This window comes from Sarcophilus harrisii, chromosome 5 (assembly GCF_902635505.1).
Source record: "Sarcophilus harrisii chromosome 5, mSarHar1.11, whole genome shotgun sequence".
Taxonomy (NCBI): Eukaryota; Metazoa; Chordata; class Mammalia; order Dasyuromorphia; family Dasyuridae; genus Sarcophilus; species Sarcophilus harrisii.
The window spans coordinates 262,162,731-262,182,677 of record NC_045430.1 but is presented as its reverse complement, the minus strand read 5'-3'; the positions used below and the strand labels follow the sequence as shown (position 1 = coordinate 262,182,677).

General features: G+C 34.2%; 1 protein-coding gene across 1 annotated transcript in view; it reads left to right on the top strand.

The window, feature by feature from the left end:
* Positions 1-19,947, top strand: part of TOP2B (DNA topoisomerase II beta) — an 82,554-nt gene that overhangs the window by 52,802 nt on the left and 9,805 nt on the right. The window contains exons 22-32 of the mRNA XM_031940373.1: positions 987-1,121; positions 2,227-2,427; positions 5,963-6,158; positions 6,301-6,392; positions 9,176-9,331; positions 9,471-9,554; positions 11,758-11,955; positions 12,830-12,974; positions 14,850-15,011; positions 17,627-17,822; positions 19,024-19,103. Coding sequence (XP_031796233.1) covers positions 987-1,121; positions 2,227-2,427; positions 5,963-6,158; positions 6,301-6,392; positions 9,176-9,331; positions 9,471-9,554; positions 11,758-11,955; positions 12,830-12,974; positions 14,850-15,011; positions 17,627-17,822; positions 19,024-19,103 — 1,645 coding nt within the window. The remainder of the gene's footprint in view (positions 1-986; positions 1,122-2,226; positions 2,428-5,962; positions 6,159-6,300; positions 6,393-9,175; positions 9,332-9,470; positions 9,555-11,757; positions 11,956-12,829; positions 12,975-14,849; positions 15,012-17,626; positions 17,823-19,023; positions 19,104-19,947) is intronic.

The following is a 19,947-nucleotide window of genomic DNA, read 5'->3' as shown; positions in this document are numbered from 1 at the left end:
TGGGCAATTTATATTTTTGTATATATTCATCCATTTCACTTAAATTGTCAGATTTATTTCCATGCAGTTGGGAAAAATGGTTCTTAATTGTTGCTTTAATTTCCTCTTTGTTTTTGGAAATTCGCCCTTTTCATTTTTGATAGTTTGGTTTTTTCTTTTTTCTTTTTTCTTTTATTTTTGCTGATGCAATTGGGGTTAAGTGACTTGCCCAGAGTCACACAACTAGGAAGTGTCGGAGGCCAAATTTGAACTCAGGTCTTCCTGACTTCAGGACTGGTGTTCAGGACTGGTAACTATGCCATCTAGCTATCCCTGGTTTCTTCTTAAAAAAAAAAAAATTAATTAACCACAGGTTGATCTATTTATTTGTTTTTTTTCACAAAACCAGCTATTAGTTTTATTTATTAGTTCAATAATATTGCTTTCAATTTTATTAATCTCTCCTTTGAAAAAGGAAAGAGATTAAATCTACGTGAGAGGACCCATCTAGCATTATATCCTCAGTGGGAAGTATGGCTCAGGTTCTGAAAGGATAGAAATCATTATGGGTGGAGAGGTGGGAGAGAGATCAGAGTGAAGATAGATTATGAGAAAGTTCTTTTTGCTCTGGGTATAAGGTAACTCGTGTGAATTAAGTAAGTGGTTTGGAAAACAGAGTAAAAGGGAAAGTTAGAGAGAGATTACAGAAGACTTGATACAAACTTGGTGTCTAACTAGTAATGGGGAAACAGTTCAAAGATAACCCACATTCTGAGTCTATACAATGAGGAGAATGGTAATACTGTTAAAAGAAATAGGTAAGTGGGCACCAGGAATCTGAGCCTGGCTGGCAGAGGGAGTGGGGAAGAAGAGTTTACGTTGAACTTCTAATAATATTAATAAAGTTTGCATTGAATTCCACTGAGCATTTTCAAATATAGATTTAGAACATGGAAGAAAAGTCTGGTTTCTCTGAATTCCCTAAGTCTTTTCACTTGTGTTTACAGCTTCCAAACTACAAAAATTTTAAAGGAACAATCCAAGAAATTGGCCAGAACCAGTATGCTGTTAGTGGTGAAATATTTGTAGTGGATAGAAATACAGTAGAGATCACAGAGCTTCCAGTTAGAACATGGACACAGGTTAGTATAAAAGCATGACCATGATTGGGAATTTTAAGCAATTTCTTTTTTTAAAAACAATTTCTAAAACTTGGAATTTACTATTAATAAATACTTTAAAATTTCTGTAATAGAATCTGGATTTCCTTGTATTGAAAATGCATTTTAGTTTGGTTAAATGATATTCAAAATGTATGTCTATGGGCATTCTCTGTCCTTCCCCTTTCCCTTTTCCTTTCCCTCGCCATCCCCTCTTTTCTCTTCTCTAGTCTTCATTCTCTCCCTGCTTCTTCCTCTCCTCCTACCATGTATTTACCATCTAATTGAAAACATAGAGTTTTTTCCTATTTTCAACTTGAAAAGTTCATAGACAGTTTATGGTATGTTCATAGTTCAGTTTCTCTCTCTTCTCAATAACTTAGAAGGCAGAAGTAAAATAATAGTACTTTTATTTTTATTTGGTTATGGAGTAGATTTTTACTGTTGTTTTGGCTTAAAAAATATGGCCACTGAAATTATCACCCATTTAAATTAAGGGAGGAAATTAGCTGTGTGAGGTAAATGCCAAAGAGTTTTCCTTGTGCTCTGTATCTTTCCTGTTCTGGGAATGGAGGAAAGTCTTGTAAATTATGGCTTGAATCATTTCTTTCCTGAGAAGGTCATTTTTAGTGATTGTGTAGAAAATGGTTGACGTGAGAAGCAGATGAATGTTTTCAAAAGTTCTCCTGACTATTCAAAGTCTTATGACATGAGACTTGTTAATTACTTAGGCAATACATTAAGAAGGGACAGTTGTTTAAAGTACTGTTAACATTTTTTAAATATTTGAACACATTAGTTTTGTTTGTTTTTTGCTGAGACAATTTTTGCTGACTTGACCAGGGTCCTACTAGGAAGTGTTAAGTGTCTGAGGCCCATTTGAACTCAGGTCTTCCTGACTTCAGGGCTGGTACTCTTATCTGCTGTGCCACCTAGCTGCCCCAAACACATTAGTTTTTAATGAAAATTGGTGTATAAAAATAAGTTATTAAGATTTTTATATGGAAACCCTACCAAATTTTAAAGCTGAGATGAGGTTTCCTTTGGTAACCAGTAAATTGCCATTTTTATTTTTGCATTCTTACAGGTATACAAAGAACAGGTTTTAGAACCTATGCTGAATGGAACAGACAAAACACCAGCATTAATTTCTGATTATAAAGAATATCATACAGATACAACTGTGAAATTTGTGGTGAAGATGACAGAAGAAAAACTTGTGCAAGCAGAAGCTGCTGGGTTGCATAAAGTCTTTAAACTTCAGACTACTCTCACTTGTAATTCTATGGTAACTTACATTGCTTTTACTAAACTCTTTTGTGATATCAGAGTATTGATTTTACTGGGACTGGCTATGTAAAAGCCTAAATGTGCTTGTTTGTCTTTAAATTATTTGTGGCTATTAATTGACTTGTTAGGAAACATAATATATGATTATATAGGAAGAATTTTTGAGACATGATATCTTGTGTAATTTCTTTTATTTCAAGTGAAAATGTTTACTGATTTTTATAAGGAAAACTATTCAATCTTTAAGAAATATCCTTGAAAAACATAAATGTCATTTATATAGGTATATAGACTACAAACTAAAGAAGTTAAAGAGAGAAAGCATAGAAGCACTGGATATGTGCAAGATTCTGTATTCTGCAATTTAGCCAAGCTGGCTTTGCCCACCCTCATTTGTGACCCTGGCTTCTTATCTGCACTTGGCACAATCCATGGATCCTTCCAGGAATAAGTTCTGGTCTTGCTGGCACCTCTTAGAATGCCTTGTTTCCCTCTAGAGTCAGCCAAGTGCTGCCTTTTTCATTAGGACTTTCCCATTTCTCATGATTGCTTAGGCCTTTACTCTACCAAATGATCCTATCTTTATTTTATTTATACTTACACATGTCCAGGTTGTCTCCCTTAGAACAAACACTCTTCTAGTTCTTTCTTTGTATTTGTTTCTCCAGTGCTTAGCATGGTGCTTGGAATATAGGAAGCACTTAATAAATGCTTATTCAATTCCTCATTTGTACTTGGGTGCTTAGCACTGTGCTGGCCACATAAATGATGCTTAGGAAATACATTTTGATTGGTTGGTGTTTGTGTGGCTTGAGACAAATCTCAGTACTTTATGGCTATACCTTATACATGCATGTGTATATGAATATAATTCTAGCATTTGATAAAGATCAAACACCAACTGTGAATCAAACACTTTATACCTTTCCAGAGCCTAAGATAAAACATGGTTCCGAATCTGATAGGGAGGGTTGTGGGGCTAGAAAACAGATGGATCAGGAAAGGCTTCATGTGGGCGACATTGACTTGGACTTTAAAGAATACCTAGTAATTTAATAAATTAAAATGGCCATGTAGGCATAGGAAATAGCCCAAGTAAAGGCAGAGAGTCACAAGAACCCTTGGTACCTTCAGTAGGTAAAGCAGAGCCTAGCCCTTCATTGATATGGCAAGCTGCCAGAAAGAGGAACGCTCAGGAAGGAAGGAAAGAAGAGAGGGGGACAAGGGAAGGGGATAGATAAGCAGTTATATAGTGTTTACTGTGTGCCAGGTACTGTGCTAAGCATTTTTACAAATATTCTCATTTGACCCTCTGAGGTAGGCATTATTATTACCATCCCATTTTATGTTGGAGGAAATAGGCAGGCAAGTTAAATTACTTGTCCAAGGTCACACAGCTAATAAATATCTGAGGCTGGATTTGAATTTAGGTTTTCTTAACTTCAGGCCAAGAGCTCTATCTACTGTACTACCAATCCATTCTAGGAAGGCCTATGATGCATCTGCTTTGCAGATAGTCACAGAGCAAGAGTTCTTAGCCTCTTTTTGTGCCATAGCCTCTTTTAGTAGTTTGGGGGAGCCTGTGGCTCCCAATTTTACTTAAAGTGTCAATTTTAAAAAAAACCTTTATTTTCACTGACCCAAATGACCCTTCCCCGCACCCCCTAGTTTATAGATGCCAGGTTAACAATTCTTAGAGTTGCTTTTGGCAAGAGAGATTCAGTGACTTGCAGGTCATAGAGCCAGGGTATACCAAAGCCTGGATTTGAGGCCAGATCTTCTTGACTCCAGTGTACTTCTCTATCCACTGTACTAGACTAGCTCACTTTATGTGAGCTTTATGTGTGTTTGTAATAGTAACATTATGACTGCATTCGTATATATAGTATACATATGTGTAATACATGTATATATGCATGTTTGTATAATAGTTTAAACACAAATGTGTGTATCTAATATATCTAATTTACATTGAGGGAATTATATATTTATTTCACATTTACTATATTACATATGCATCTAAGAAAAGCAACCAAAAATTCCTAGAAGAGGAAAGTCATTGATTTAATTTGTACACAGGTTTCCATCTTCTCTGTAAAGATATATATGAAATAATTGGAAGAGTATTTAATTCTGTAGTGCAGTCACTTTACATATCTCTAGCATGCTTTAAGAAATATATACATACAAATTTGTGAAACAGATGAATTCACGTGCCACATATGCACACCAGATGTTCTTATTCTTTTTGCTCTGTTTGCTAGCATTTCCATACTTTTACTTTTGTATTCAGAAACAATATTAGAAATGAGCCAAAGGACCTTGACATGTGGCTCCTGCTATTCTCGCACTTTTTCTTTTCTGTTCTTTGCATCCAATTTCTGGTTCTGCTTCAGCCTGGGAGGCCTTGCTGTGTTAGAGGCCTTGAATAACCTTTTTTCTAAACTATTCCCAGGAGCCACTTAAAGTCAATTGAAGTAGGCAGTACATTCTGAATTTTTCAGAATCCAAACAATCAGCAACCTCAAATAACTGGAACTTTTCTTTTATCTACTTTTATGGGAAAAAAAGCAATATCATGTAAACATCTGCTATCAGATATTAATTTTCTTTTTTTAGGGATTTTCTTAAAAATTTATTGATATAATCTTTTTATATCACCTTTATTTCCCAATATATTCCTCCTTAATCCCGTAAAAAAAAAGAATTAAAAAGGAAGAGGGAAAAATGCCAGTGAGACTAATGAAGAATGAATTTTTTTTAAAGTCATGTTCTAGGAGTATGCCATAGGGATCCTTATTTGTTCAGATGAATCCCTGATAACTGGGAACAGGAGACAGAAAATTTGAGCTGAAACCTCATCTGGTATGCTTATTGCCTCTGACTTTGGAGAAACCATTTGGCCTCTGTGGGTGTTCATTTCCCCTTCTGTAAATATGGTGAGCTGGACTAGATAGCCTTGGAAGGTTCCTTCCAACTTAACATCTCTGAGCTTGGGTATATTAAGAAGTTCTGTCATTCTTGGTCAAGAAAGGCTGATGGTGGAGTTAAAGGTAGAGAGGAAGAAATATAAAGGGCCAAATATGAACATAACATGGGGCTCAAAAAAATCCGTGGAAAGGCAAGAAATATATTGGAATTTGGCACATGTTTTAATTTTTAAATGAGAATTTTTTTTCAAACTTCAGAAAAAAGTCTTTGAATAGAAAAACAATATGGAGATTTTTAGGCTGAGAGAAGAAATTCTCTGCAGATTTTAATAGAAGTTTTTGGGAAATGTTCTTAGTTTAAAAAAATACTGTAATGTTTTTGTTTATCCAAACTTTTCAGATTTTTCATATGGTTTCTATGGAAATATTTAAAGAAATGTTTTTCAAAATCTTGTTGGTTTTTTTTTAATGGATTTCAGGATTGAGCATTGTTCATATAAGTTGAGTTCAGGTTGACAAATATAACAGTTGAAATTTAAGGAAATATGCAAGCTAATATGGGAATGTGAGATCAATTTATTTAAAAAACGTTATTTTGAATAGGTGCTGTTTGACCATATGGGATGTCTGAAGAAGTATGAGACTGTACAAGATATTCTGAAGGAGTTCTTTGATTTAAGGTTAAATTATTATAGTTTACGTAAGGAGTGGCTTGTGGGAATGTTGGGGGCAGAATCCACCAAGCTAAACAATCAAGCTCGCTTCATTCTAGAGAAGATACAAGGGAAAATTACTATAGGTAAGATGAAACTTTTAAAAATTGGAATGTTAGTTAAAGTGGAAAAAACTTTATTAATAGAAGACATTTTGATCAGTAGAATATAAACAAATACAAAATGAATCTCTTTTCTTGATCCTAATTTTATTTTTCCCTCACATAGAGAATAGGTCAAAGAGAGATTTGATTCAAATGTTAGTCCAGAGAGGTTATGAATCTGACCCAGTGAAAGCCTGGAAAGAAGCACAAGAAAAGGTAATAATTTGCAGAAAAAGACATTCAGAGAAGCTTTTAAAAATAACCCCTTAAGCAAACCAGTGGAAACCCCAACTCCAACCCTAAATATTATGTCCCTTTAGTGCTGCTAAAGGTGCTGAATTGTGCTTTCTGGAGACTAAGTCTTCTGTTTATCCCCAGAACAGATACAGCACAGGGATTTGCAGTGCACACCCACCCCAAAGCCCTTTGCCAGTGTGACTCAGCCATGACCTGGAGCAATCACTCCAGGTGTGAGAAGGTAGCTCAGTCTCCTTGGCCTTTTTCCTGAGCCTGCCAATCAGGGTGTCAGTTGTGGTGGTGGTGGTTTTGTGAGGTGCATGTTTGTTGTCAGAGAGTTGGACTGGTAGCACTCAAGCTTTTACACTGTATTTGCTACATAGCCATGGTATGGCAGCCAGCCACCACTCACTTGGTCTGGTCCTGGTTCACATTGGGAACACTACATGTGCTAAGCTCATTAGGAGTAGCCAAGTTTGTACTGAACCCCTACTGTGTGCTCAGCCCTGAGCTTGGTTCTGTAAAGGATTTTCTTAAGGGACTTGACCTTTGGGATCTCAGATTAAAAGGCTACTAACTGAGCTATGTATTCCAGATCACAAAAATATGCAATAACCATTCAATAAATGGAATATTGAAAGGTGGAACATTACCCTGTTATGGTCTTTAAAAATATTAAGAAAACATTATGATTGAGAACACAAATATGAAAAAGTGAGGTAATATAAATAACTAGACTTTAGAGTTTTTGGTTAATTCCTATGTGTGTGTACAAAACCAGCAATATAATTTTAGCATCATATATATCTGTGGGTGTGAAAATTTTAATTTTGACAATTTAAATTTTCCTTGTTCCCAAAAGTTCTCAATTATAATGTCTTTACAACTTTCATCAAATTATACAATTTGTTTTTATCTACATTATATAATTTTTTTTCCCAATGTGTAGTCAGTAGTAGGATTCCTTAGAGTAAGCAAATTTTAAATGAATTGCATAAGGTACTGGTTAAAAATACAGATGAACAGATTATATAAAAGTTAGAAAAAGAGTGGCCAGAGTGGAGCAAATCCCAAGTGAATTGCAATGAGCTAAGCAATCTGTTTTCCTGTGATTGTGCTCATTTTGATTTTTACCCTCTTATTTTCTCAGTCTTGCTCTCCTCTCTCTTTCCTCATGTTTTCTCTTCTCCTCTTCCCTGATCCTTGAGTGACACTGATTTGTTGTATTACAACATACAACCTTTTAATGATTGATTCAAAGGAGATCAGGGAAATAATACATCAGTAAAATACTGAATTTGATTTCTTAGTGCAAAGGACAAAAGGGGCTCTAATCATAAGAATGTCCAGATGATAGTGCCACACACAGTACCTTTAATGGGCATAACTTAATGTTGGGTTCATTTCAATTGCATGTAACCTGTGGAATTTGGGATAGTAGGAGGAACTGCTTTGTTTTCCTAATTTTAGTTTTTCCAGAAGGCATTCATCCATACTAACAAAATTATTTTTTAAAGTAACATTTGGAGAAATGATTGAGAGGCTGACATTTAATAAACAATTATTTTTTAAGAATAGATTCCCAAAAGCATCAAAACAAATTACATTGTTGGTATCACTGGTAATTATACATTTATTTAAATATTTCATAAAATATACTTGTGAATCAACAGAACTCAGTCCAAAAAGTTTTAGTAATATATATCCAAATCTGATTTGGTTTCACATTGCAAAATCAATTTTAGTAGTGACTTAGAATTAAAATATAAATTCATATTATATTTTTTCAGTGTTTAAAAAAACCCTCAGAATTCCTCAATAATTAATAATAATAAAGGATTATTGATGGATAATTCTCATTCATCAAAATAACAGCAATAATAGATTAAGCCACATAATAGTTCTAATTTTTCTTAGCACTTGATTAATAAATATACTTATGTGATGAAGCCTCATATATTTGTAAATTAGATTACCCTTCTATATTTAAAATGACAATTTGCTGACTATTCTTATATATAGAATGGCAGTAGAAATTAAACTAAGCAGTAATTAATTTGTTACACATAAAAAAATTATTTGCTATTTGAAAAGTAATTATCAACATGTTTTATTCAGGTCTTTTTTTGAGATAATCCTATGTAAAAATCATTTTATAAATAAAAACAGCATAACTTTACTAATTCTTATTCTGCTAATTCATTAATCTGGTTCTCATGCCTTTACTATGAACTTTCTCTTGTTCCTAAATTATCTAAATTAATGATTAATAAGATTTCTATGTTAGGTAGAGAATGTACTTGAGTATAGTTATTATAAATATTATTGCAAAGCCCTTTCCATTTTATAATGCACTACTCAAATTTTTTAAATTTGAAATTACATATTCACTCTTCAATATGAAAATCTGACAACTTTTGGGGGGGGGTGTCTACAGTTAATTGAGTTATATTGAGGCTCAACTGTCAGTCATTAGATTACTTTTCTTCCTAACTTAATAGTTTGATTTTCTATATCAACTTCATCAATAAATTGCAATATTCTTCTTCTTAAGATTGAATCTCTTTATAAACAAAGTTTAGTATTTTAATAGGAAACACTTTAAAAGTATTCCAAAATATACTTTTAGCTACTATTCTTCCCTACCTCCTCCTACCCCAAGGGAGAACATAAAGTCATTAGAAAGATTGTTTAGTATTTTAAATATTGCTGCTAATGTAGATAAGACTATGGAAAGTTATTTGCTTTTTTTTTTTTTCCAGGCTGCAGAAGAAGAAGAAACACAAAATCAGCGTGATGATAGTTCCTCTGATTCGGGCACTACCTCAGGCCCTGATTTTAACTATATCTTAAATATGTCTCTGTGGTGTCTTACTAAAGAAAAAGTTGAAGAACTGATTAAACAGAGAGATGCAAAAGTATGAATTTTGTGTAGTAAATATTTTCAAACTTGTTATCAGTATTCCTGTTTTCATAAATATAGCATTTTGCATTATTTTTTAAGTTTTTAAAAGACCATACTAAACTTTGTAGTTACCTGTTATATTTTTATTTTAGGGAAGAGAACTCAATGACCTTAAAAGAAAATCTCCTTCTGATCTCTGGAAAGAAGATTTAGCAGCTTTTGTTGAAGAACTTGATGTATGTTTTAGTCTATATGGAAATTTATTTTGAGAATGAATAGTTAGAGGATAAGAATCAAAATCAATTTTGGACTAGATCATGTTGGGGATGCCTTACAGTACTGTGTGTACAGTTCATTTTTTTTAAAGAGGTTTAAAACATGATCATATTAGTGAGAAGTGCTAAAATTAAGCTTAAAGAAACTTGAACATAAAATGTATTTCTATTTTGATGAATATACAAACCATGTAAATTGAATTGCTATTAATTACTCTCTTATAATGTCTTTTTCAAATATGTAATCTAGAATGAAAGAATCAGACTTCTGAGTCAAACCTGACTGTGATAATTGATACATCAACAAGGACTTATTAATGACTCTATATATCAGGCACTATGTTAGTGCTGGGGGCACAAGATAATCTCTGCTACCTTAGAGTCTACATTCTACCATATAATTTCACGTGAATTCTAGATGAAAAAGCAGAAGTTGTTGTTTTCTCTGTTAGTGGTATTTGACCCTTTTTGACCCCACTTAGGATTTTCTTGGCAAAAAATACTGGAATGGTTTGCCATTTCTTTCTCCAACAATAAGAGTTTATGTTGTATTACATAAATTCAGTTAAATTTTTTACATGATTTCATATAAACTCCAGAGAAAAAGAGGAAGTAAAGCTTTCTCCTAAAATTTTAGAAAACAGTATTTTCTTCAAGGTCTTTTTTTTTTTTATTACATAAAAGTCCTAACAAGTTAATATTTAGAATAAGATATAAACTTTTGAAGAGTTTTATAAAAGTAGTGAAACCTTTAGAACTTTAATTCATTTTAGCAAATCAGAATGCTATTATATAATCTGACTTAATGAAGAACCAGAAATAAAACTTTTGTTTTTATAAACATTGATTACACATTTTACACTTATGCTATCTTATCACCATATTTATGGATTATCATATTTTTTAGATTGGGAAACATTCATAAATAAATTTATGTAAATTTGAATTACAATTTCCCATTGATTTCAATTGTTAATTCAGAGATTCCTTTCCATTGAAAATACACATTTTAAAACATCACAAAAAATAAAACAGTCCTTTAAAAAACAGAAAACGAAAAAATTTTCTGATAGTAATAATCCATAGTCTTTCTTTAAATTTGACTTGTTCCTATGAAAATGAAAGATGAAGACTTTGAATGTACCTGAGTATAGGTATTTTAAATATTTTATTTTATTTTTTCTATTTTAAAAATTTTTTTATTTTTTAACTTTCCTCTATAGGAATACTAGGAAAATCTCTCTGTTTTCCTTTGATTTCAGAGCAATTTCTTGCCATTCAAATCAGTTTTTTTTTTTTTCAAGAGTTATTGGTTTTAGAATTTGTAAGCCTGGAAAGGGGGTTTTGCATTGAGTCTCAAGGAATGTTATACTATTTCATTGACTCTAATTTGTAATCAGATGGTAAATCTCATGTGGGCTATTTTGTGAAGCATTTTAAAACATCTTTTTCCCCTTAAACTTGTGAAAGAGAATCTGCCAGACATTTAAAAGAGCTCCCTTTCCCAAGATTTTAAAATAATCTCTTCAAAAGGATTTTCATTATAAAAGGAAGGCTCCTTTTGTAATGTGATTAATAATGTAAGAGTAATCATTCCTTCATCCTAGGCTAGACTGATGCCTTTTCATTTTGACATAATTTTTCTGACCAGTTTTTAATTGAAACAAGATGTGAACCCTTATATTTGTGAAATGTTTGCTTTTAGATATTTTCTTCTTTTCCTATACCTAAGCAAATAGATATTACTTTACTGTGATTAAAAACATATTTGTGATTACTTGCTATGAATCTGATAAATCTAGATAAGTTTTTTTAGTTTCTTCTGAAAAATGTAGGGATCTTTTCCATGATATAAAACCATAAAATTAAGTACTTTGAAGATCTTAGGCATCATCCCACCCAGGCTTCTTGTTTAACAGACAGGAAAAATAAAACCCAGAATCGATATAACTTGCTTTATGTCACACAGGGGGATTAAGAATCCAGATTATCTGATCTCTTGACCAATGTTCTTTTCACCATTTTATAGAGGATCCATTTTAATGTGTTTTATTATTTTTTCTGTAAGGGTTAAATTTTTTTAAAAATTTTGTTACTAATTACAGTGATGTTTTTCTGCAAGGCAATTTTTCAGTTTTGTCACTACCTTATGATTACTCCTTAGAAAGTGGAAGCCCAGGAAAGAGAGGATGCTTTGGCTGGAATGGCTGGCAAAGCAATAAAGGGTAAAGTTGGCAAACCCAAGATAAAAAAGCTTCAGTTGGAAGAGACCATGCCCTCGCCCCATGGCAGAAGGATTGTTCCACAGATTACATCTGCCATGAAGGCTGATGCCAGCAAAAAGTTGCTAAAGAAAAAGAAGGTGGGTAAAAATGTGTACTTCTTATTTTAATCCTTTCACGTTGGTAGAGGTCATTGTGGTTTTATTATTAAAATAAGAAGAATAATTGAATCATTATGTGGTGGTTACAATATTCATTTTTGGTTTTTAACTCTATTCTTTAATTTTTGCTTCATGTTCTGGTTGATAATACTAAGTGAGATAGAGGGATCCAAATATAGTTAAAGGCCATATGCAGACAAAAGCAATTGAATTCAAATTTTTAAAAGGGAAAAACATCAAACATTTCATCAACTTGCTTTATTATATCAAGAACTTTCAATGTAAGACTATATTCAATAAATGTATTACTGTATATCAGTTGATCCAAAATCTCATCAACATGGATATTTCTCAAGTACCATATGTTCCTATGAATCTTTCATAGAGGATCTGCTTTGGAAACCTTCCTCCAAACTATTTGACATTCTTTGGTCACTAGAGTAGCAATTGGGCTATCTCTCAGTTGTACCTTGCTCTCAATTCAGAATTATGATCCATTTGCTCTATTCATGCATTTCCTCAATGATATCTCTTATGCAACCATAACATATTTAGAACTTTACTTTGGAATCAGTTGGCATAAATTACCAGCCTGAAAGTATCTTTCATGCTGAAAAAGCCAAATGCCTTATTTTTGCTTGAGAGAGGAGACTTGTTATATTCAGAATCACTTACCATAGTGCTAGGTGAGATTGAGCCATGACTGCTTCTGCTTGTGGTGCCCCCTGTCCATTATGGTCTTAGGATGCTTTTCGTATCAGCTGGTAATTCTTACAGATGACACGTTAGATAAAAACACATTCTAAATCTGGTAGTGATAGCAATCCTTTTCACTTTCCTTTCTCTTATTTAGGGTGATCTTGATCCTACGGCAGTAAAGGTAGAATTTGATGATGAATTGGGAGGAACACCAGCAGAAGGTATAGGAGAAGATTCATTGACAGCATCCACTCCTGCACCTAAAGGACCCAAACCCAAAAGGGAGAAAAAGGAACCTGGTAAGCTATTTGTGTATAAAAATCATTAAAATTGCCTCAAGCAACAAACGAGTGCCAAGTATGTCCCAGGCATAATACTAAGGATTGTCAGGACAAAGACAAAAGACTCCCTAGTTGAAGAGAACAACACACAAATGCTAGTGGGAGAACCAGCCGTGGGAGAATTGGAGATAATTGGGGGGGGAGGGGGAAGGGAAGAAGGAAGCATTAGACTTAGACTTAAGATAGATGAGGAAGGGCTTCTGCCAGAAGGTCAATGTTAGCTGGAGCTCAAAGAGAGCCAGGAGGTAGAAATGAGGAGAAAATGACTTTCCTGACATGGGGAACAGTCAAAGACGGAGGATGGTGTGTCTAGAGGAGGCCTGTGTCCCTTGGTCATAGAGCAAGTAGTAGAGGAGTCGGATCTAAAGTGATGGAAAAGACTGAGTGCCCAAGTGAGAGATTCTGTATTTGATCCTGGAAACAATCCAGAACCACTGAAGTTTATTAAGTAAGAGAGGGGCATGGATGGACCTGCATTGTGAAAAGATCTCTTTGCCAGCTGAGGAAGATGGGCCAACACAGGGAACCAATGGCCAACAGACAGGAGACGATGAGGGCCTAGTCAGGTAGTGGCAGCTTTTGCGAATGATATTGTGAAGATAAAAGTGACAAACTGTTCCAATAGATCGGATATAAACTGAGAGGATGGTCTCCTTAAGAGTAATCGGGAAGTTAGGAAGAACAGGTAGTTTTGGAAGAAAGAAAATGAGTTCAATTTTGAACATGTTAACTTTTAAATGTTGAGTTGATATCCCATTTGAATTGTCCAGTAGGCAGTTGGAGATATGGGTTTGGAGGTCAGCAGAGAAAGTTTTGGGTAGGATAGGTAGATTTAAGAATCATGAGCAGAGAGCTGGTCATTAAATCCCAGGCTGCATATGTAATCACTAAATGAAGAGAGAATACATAGAATGAATATATAGTACATAGAGAGAATAGATGAAAGTTTAGGACTGAGTCTTGGAGGTTCCTTATATTTAGAGGATATGACCTAGAAGATAATCTAGCAAAAAAATGAAAGGGAGCAGTCTGGTAGTAGAACTGGAAGGGACAGTGTCCTGAAAATCTAGAGAGAAGAGACAATCAAGTCAGCAGAATCAGAGGTGGGAGAGAATTCAAGGAGAAAGAGAACTGAGAATAGACCATCAGGCCTGGCACCTGAGAGGTCACAGGGATCTCTGGTTAGAAGAGTTTTGGTGGAATGATGAGGTTAAAAGAATATGCAAAGTGAGGATATAGCCACAAACGAGGACAGAGATGGGGCAGTAGCTGATAGGTAGGTAGGACAGGGAGAGGAAATGCTCATGTTGGGAAGAGAAGTTAGATTGCTTTCAAACTACGTTTTATTTTAAGAGTAGGATCTAGAGATTTGATACCTCCTTGGTACCAAAGAACCAATTTGTCCACGGATGCAGATTGAAATTCCCTCTAAATCTTAGTGGAGACAGACCTGTTTCTTGAATTACTGTAATTGAAATAATCACCTGGTGGACAGTTCTCAGGTGATGTTCCTCTCAGAACTTACTTGTTTTCATCTCTGGAAAATATACAGACTTTTTCTTCTAATTCCCAAAGCCTTCACAGCTTCCTAGTATCAAATAACACTTGCTTTCTATTGATTACATCTTGATAGATTGATTACAACCCAGCTCCATCTCCACATCAAGATGAGGCATTGGAGAAAGGCTTTTATTGAAGCCAGTTGGAATAAAGCTCTCAATGTTTATAAGTACTACATTAAAAAAAATCTTTCCCCTTGGTAATATAAAGGAAGTACTGTTATAACTTTATAATTTATAATTTAACTGTTATATATTAATTATTTGATTTTAGGTACCAGGGTGAGAAAAACACCTCTTTCTTCTAATAAATCTGGTGCAAAGAAAGTGAAGAAAAGAAACCCTTGGTCTGATGATGAATCCAAATCAGAAAGTGACTTGGAAGAAACTGAACCTGTGATTATTCCAAGAGACTCTCTGCTTAGACGAGCTGCTGGTACTGCTGATATTTTATGGTCACTGTATTGTATAGGAGAGTGCTTCTACCAAGTTGTTTATGTTCAAATAACGATTCTTAAGGCCTGTCTCTTTCAACCAAAGAATTTCATTCTTTTTGCATGCATAAAAATACTGCTGAAATGAAGAAAATGAGTTGGGAATTTCAAATGAAGTTACAGTTGTTAACAGTAAGAAAGAAACTTTTAGGAAAGGCAAGTCATCACAGAATTAGTAAAGAATGGACTACAGTTTTCAGTGGGAAATACTGTCTTTGAGAATAAGCATCTCATTTTTTAAAAGAAATGCTTTCTAGAAGAGTTGGCTACAGAGTATGTTTTTGTGAAATGAGTCCTAGTTTAAAAAAATTCATTATGAAATTGGAGCTGTTCCCCATAATATTGAATTAAAACATTTTAGGGAGGAAACAGCTCACATGATGGTCAGCCTTGTGATTGTAAAACATACTGGCAGACCGATGATCCCTAATTGCTCTTTGTTCAATTTTTCTCTTTTCAATCTCTCTTATCCTGTATCACAGGAATTTCACCTTTATTAGTATATCCTTGTACTCTATACTCATAATTCGTGGAACCTGGCTTCCCATTAGCTTTGGATAAATTGCTATGACAAAAGGAACTAGATTTAAGAGTACATATCATCATCTAACTTAAAGGTAGCATGGTTTAATGGAGAGAACTCTTAATGGAAATCTATTTTCTTCTCCGGATCATTTGACAGATGAGAAAACTGAGGCAAACAGAGTGAAGTGGCTTGCCCAGGATTATACAATTAGTAGGTGGCTGAGGCCAGATTTGAACTGAGGTAGATGAGCCTTCCTGACTCCAGGCCCAGTGCTCTAATCACTGTAACCACCTGTGCCCCATATATGTACACATATCCACACCCATTCATATACATATATACAGATATATATATATATATATATATATATATGTATATTACCATATTAGAGATAGATATATAACTTTACAAAGTCTATGTATGTGTGTGTGTATATATACAATTTCAAAGAGATGGAAAGCAGTTATCAGAACTAACGAAATGTATCAGTCTAGCCCAGTTATCCACAATTAGTCACCCACTTCTGCAGAGAAGGACAGGAGATACATTCTCATATCTTTTTTCCCCCCTTGAGGCAATTGGGGTTAAATGATTTGCCCAGGGTCACACAGCTAGGAAGTGTTAAGTGAGGTCAGATTTGAACTCAGGTCCTCCTGATTTCAGGGCTGGTGCTTTATCTGCACCACCTGGCTGCCCCATATCTCTTCTTTATGGACAAACTTAATCATCATTAGTATTCAGTTTCCATTTTGCTGCTGTTTGTTGTAGTTCTATTAACCCAGTTGTGCTGTTGTTTAAAAAAAAGCCCTAGCTCTGCTGCTCTTGATGCTTAGTTGCCTCATCAATAATGAAAATGTTGGACTAAGTGATCTCCAAGTTTATTTGTTTTTTTCCCTTCAGCTCTGACATTTTTAGAGTATTTTCTTTCAGTTCCCAAGAGAGTATGAAAGAGGGGTTTAGAATATGACATTTCTGATTTTGGAATTTAATTCTCCATTAGAATGGCCTCATTTTTGTGCTGCATTTTGAATCTAGTGAGGGGGTGTTACATTTGTTTGTTTTTTCCTCTAGAGTATCTATTTTTGGTTGGAAATCAGTTCTGTAGATACTGCCCAAGTATCTAAATGATTGTGGTAATTTGAAAATACTTAATTTTATAGTATATTAGAGAAACATTTTTAGAATCTTACCTGCATTTAAGCAAATGCAAACATTTATTAATTACTTATTGTATCCCTGCCACTAATAGACACAAAGGACATAAGAACAGATAAAAATAACATGTTTTGAACTGAATCTTTGGCCTGTCTGCATAACAAAAGCAAAGTAGAGAATTGGTTTCCTGGAAATTAAAATTTTGCACTCATGTCAAAAATAGCAGAACCTCTTATTTGCATAATCTCTTTATCTTCCCCCCCTAAAATTTGCACATTTTGTTACTCCCATTCTTTCCCTGCAGGTCCACTGAATTCTCATATTACTAATGATTTAATTTACTTTTGCCACAGTTTTCAGCTGTCTCAGAAATAGCAAATATTCCCATTATTTTATGGACACTAGATAGCTGTAGCACATACTGGATAAAGAATATTATTCAGACATTGAGTCTGTCCCTAGTTCTGCTGCTCTATCCCATTATAGGACTGGGCAAATCACTCCCTTTCTTTACCCTTAATTGCCTCAGCTTCATAATGAAAATGTTGAACTTAGTGATCTCCAAGGTTCCCTCAACTCTGACATTTTTAGAGCATTTCTTTCCAGTTTCCAGGAAAGTATGAAAGAGAGGGATTTTGATTATGACATTTCTGACATTGAAATTTAATTCTCTATTGGACCATTTTTGTGCTTCATTTTGAATCTATATAGATCCAGCCTGAAAGCATGAAGTGCTTTGTACAATATGGAAGCACTTTCTATGTATTGGGCTTAATATTTATTATTAATATCAATAATTAATTTAATATTAACTATTAATCAGTCTGAATGCTGACTTTATACAAAATCTTGTTGTTGTTTTTTATTTTTCCCTAGCGGAAAGGCCTAAATATACTTTCGATTTTTCGGAAGAGGAAGATGATGCTGATGAAGATGATAATAATGATTTAGAGGAATTGAAAGTCAAATCATCTCCTGTGACAAACGACAGAGATGATGAGTTCGTTCCCTCAGATGGTTTAGATAAGGATGACTATACTTTTTCTCCAGTCAAATCAAAAGTAACTCCAGAGTAAGTACAGTTATACATTTTATCTGGTAGGGGATTTGGGGGATAGTTATTTTTTTTCTTGAACTCTAAAGTGCTATTTTTCAAACAATATTCTCCTTCTTACCTTGTTTACACTATTATCAGTCTAGGGAAGGGCAAGTTCTGCGAACAAAATAGATGTTATTAAGTGATAAATATACTTTTGAACTTGAAACTGGGGAGTTTGGAGGTCTTTTCTTTTTAGAGCTTCAGCTTTGATTTAAGGAATTAAGTCTTGGTTCATTTCCTCTATCAATGCAAGACTATGAATTTAGATCAAACTTTTTTTAAAAACCAAATTTGAGTTATTTCTTTGCTTCCTTAATAGAACCAATGTTTGCCAAATTCCTAGAATACTAGTCATTGGCAGTTAGCTGAGCTCCCTCAGACTGGAGAGCTAGAGTATTGTCTACTAAACCAAGGGCCCTCTCTTTATAAAAGAAAGGGGCTCCCTGGTTACTCCTGCATCCTCCCCTCTGTTGCAGTGAGGCAAAGACAGGCATTCCATCGAGTGGAAGTTGCTCCAGAAAGGTTTTCTTGGAGTGAGTGAGTGTGTGTGTGTGTGTGTGTGGGGGGGGGGGGGGGGGGGGTATCTCCAGCAGAAATACTTTTTTGGGTTCGGGTAATTAGGATACTTTGAATCATGATGTGAATTTGAATTAAGCCTTAGTGCAAGTCATTCTAAATTAGAACATGTAGTTATTACTACAAATCATGTTTTGTTAATTTTTAATTAAGTGCCGCTTCTGCCTTTGTTTTAAGTTCCTTTCTGTTTTAAGATGAAACACTTAAGGAATGTGGCTTAGTGGACACAGAATTAGGAAACCTGGGCTTACTCCCCACCTTTGATGTTCACCAGCTGGTTGACCCATGGCAGGTGTCTTAATCTCTGTGTAATTCTTTCCTCATCTGTAATCAGGGAGTTGTAATATTTATTATTATATACCTCACAATTTTGTTGTTTGGAAAGAGGTTTTGCAAATCATAAGGCACTATGCAAATGTGAGTTGTTATTATTCCTACAATCAGTCTTTAAAAGAATGTGAAGGAAAAATGTAATAAGTTAGTTAAAAGTTTGTTCTGTTGATTCAAAGAATAAAGTGGAAAGCATTGTTTCATAGAAGTAAAACTCCATATTTCCAACATGGCATCTTTATGGTTTAATTTCTCTTTTCAATATTAGAAAATCCTCACATGACAAGAAAAACCAGGACTTTGGGAACCTGTTCTCATTCCCTTCTTATTCACAGAAGTCGGAAGATGGTATGCTTACTTATACCTTATTTTCATTCTTATTGGGAATTTATGGTAATGTTAGATTTGTCTATGTTATTGGAGCAAAGCAGACTAATGAATAACTAAAAAAAATCTTCATTTGACTAAAGAGTAAAAACATATATTCACCCAAAAGTATGTGTGTATACACATATCTCTATACATGTCTCCATCTTTATATATAACAAATAAATATTCGTGTATATTAAGGACACTAATTGTGCTCCTTATACCACGTATCTCTGTGCATATGCACGTGTTTGTTTATATACATGTATAGGAAAATATATGCACATGTCTATATAGGTGTGCATATCTACATGCATGCAACAATGCATGCATGTATTTGTGTCTTTGTGTCATATACGTGTATAAACACATGAAGGTGAATTTACCCCTTATGTACAGGAATGTGCACCTATGTGCATAGACACATGTTTGTGTGCATATCTATATGTGTGAATGTCTACATGTTTGGGAAAATATGTACTCGTGAGTATATACCCAGGCATGTATAGACTGTATATACACGTATGCACACACACATACACACACACACACGAAGGTAAATTTGTTCCATATATGCAGATACACATATCCATTTGTGTAAGCAAATATATATGTGCATGTATATATGTATGGGAAAATATACACGTTTCTATTCATGCATATGCATATCCAAGCTTTTTCTCTGTGTATAGGCTCTGACATTTAATAAATATGTCATTTAACTGGTTTGAGTTTAATTACTTCTGTATAAAATGAGGATAAGGTTTATACCATCTAATTCATAGTGAAGTAAAGAGGAAAGCGATTAGTCACCCTTAAATCA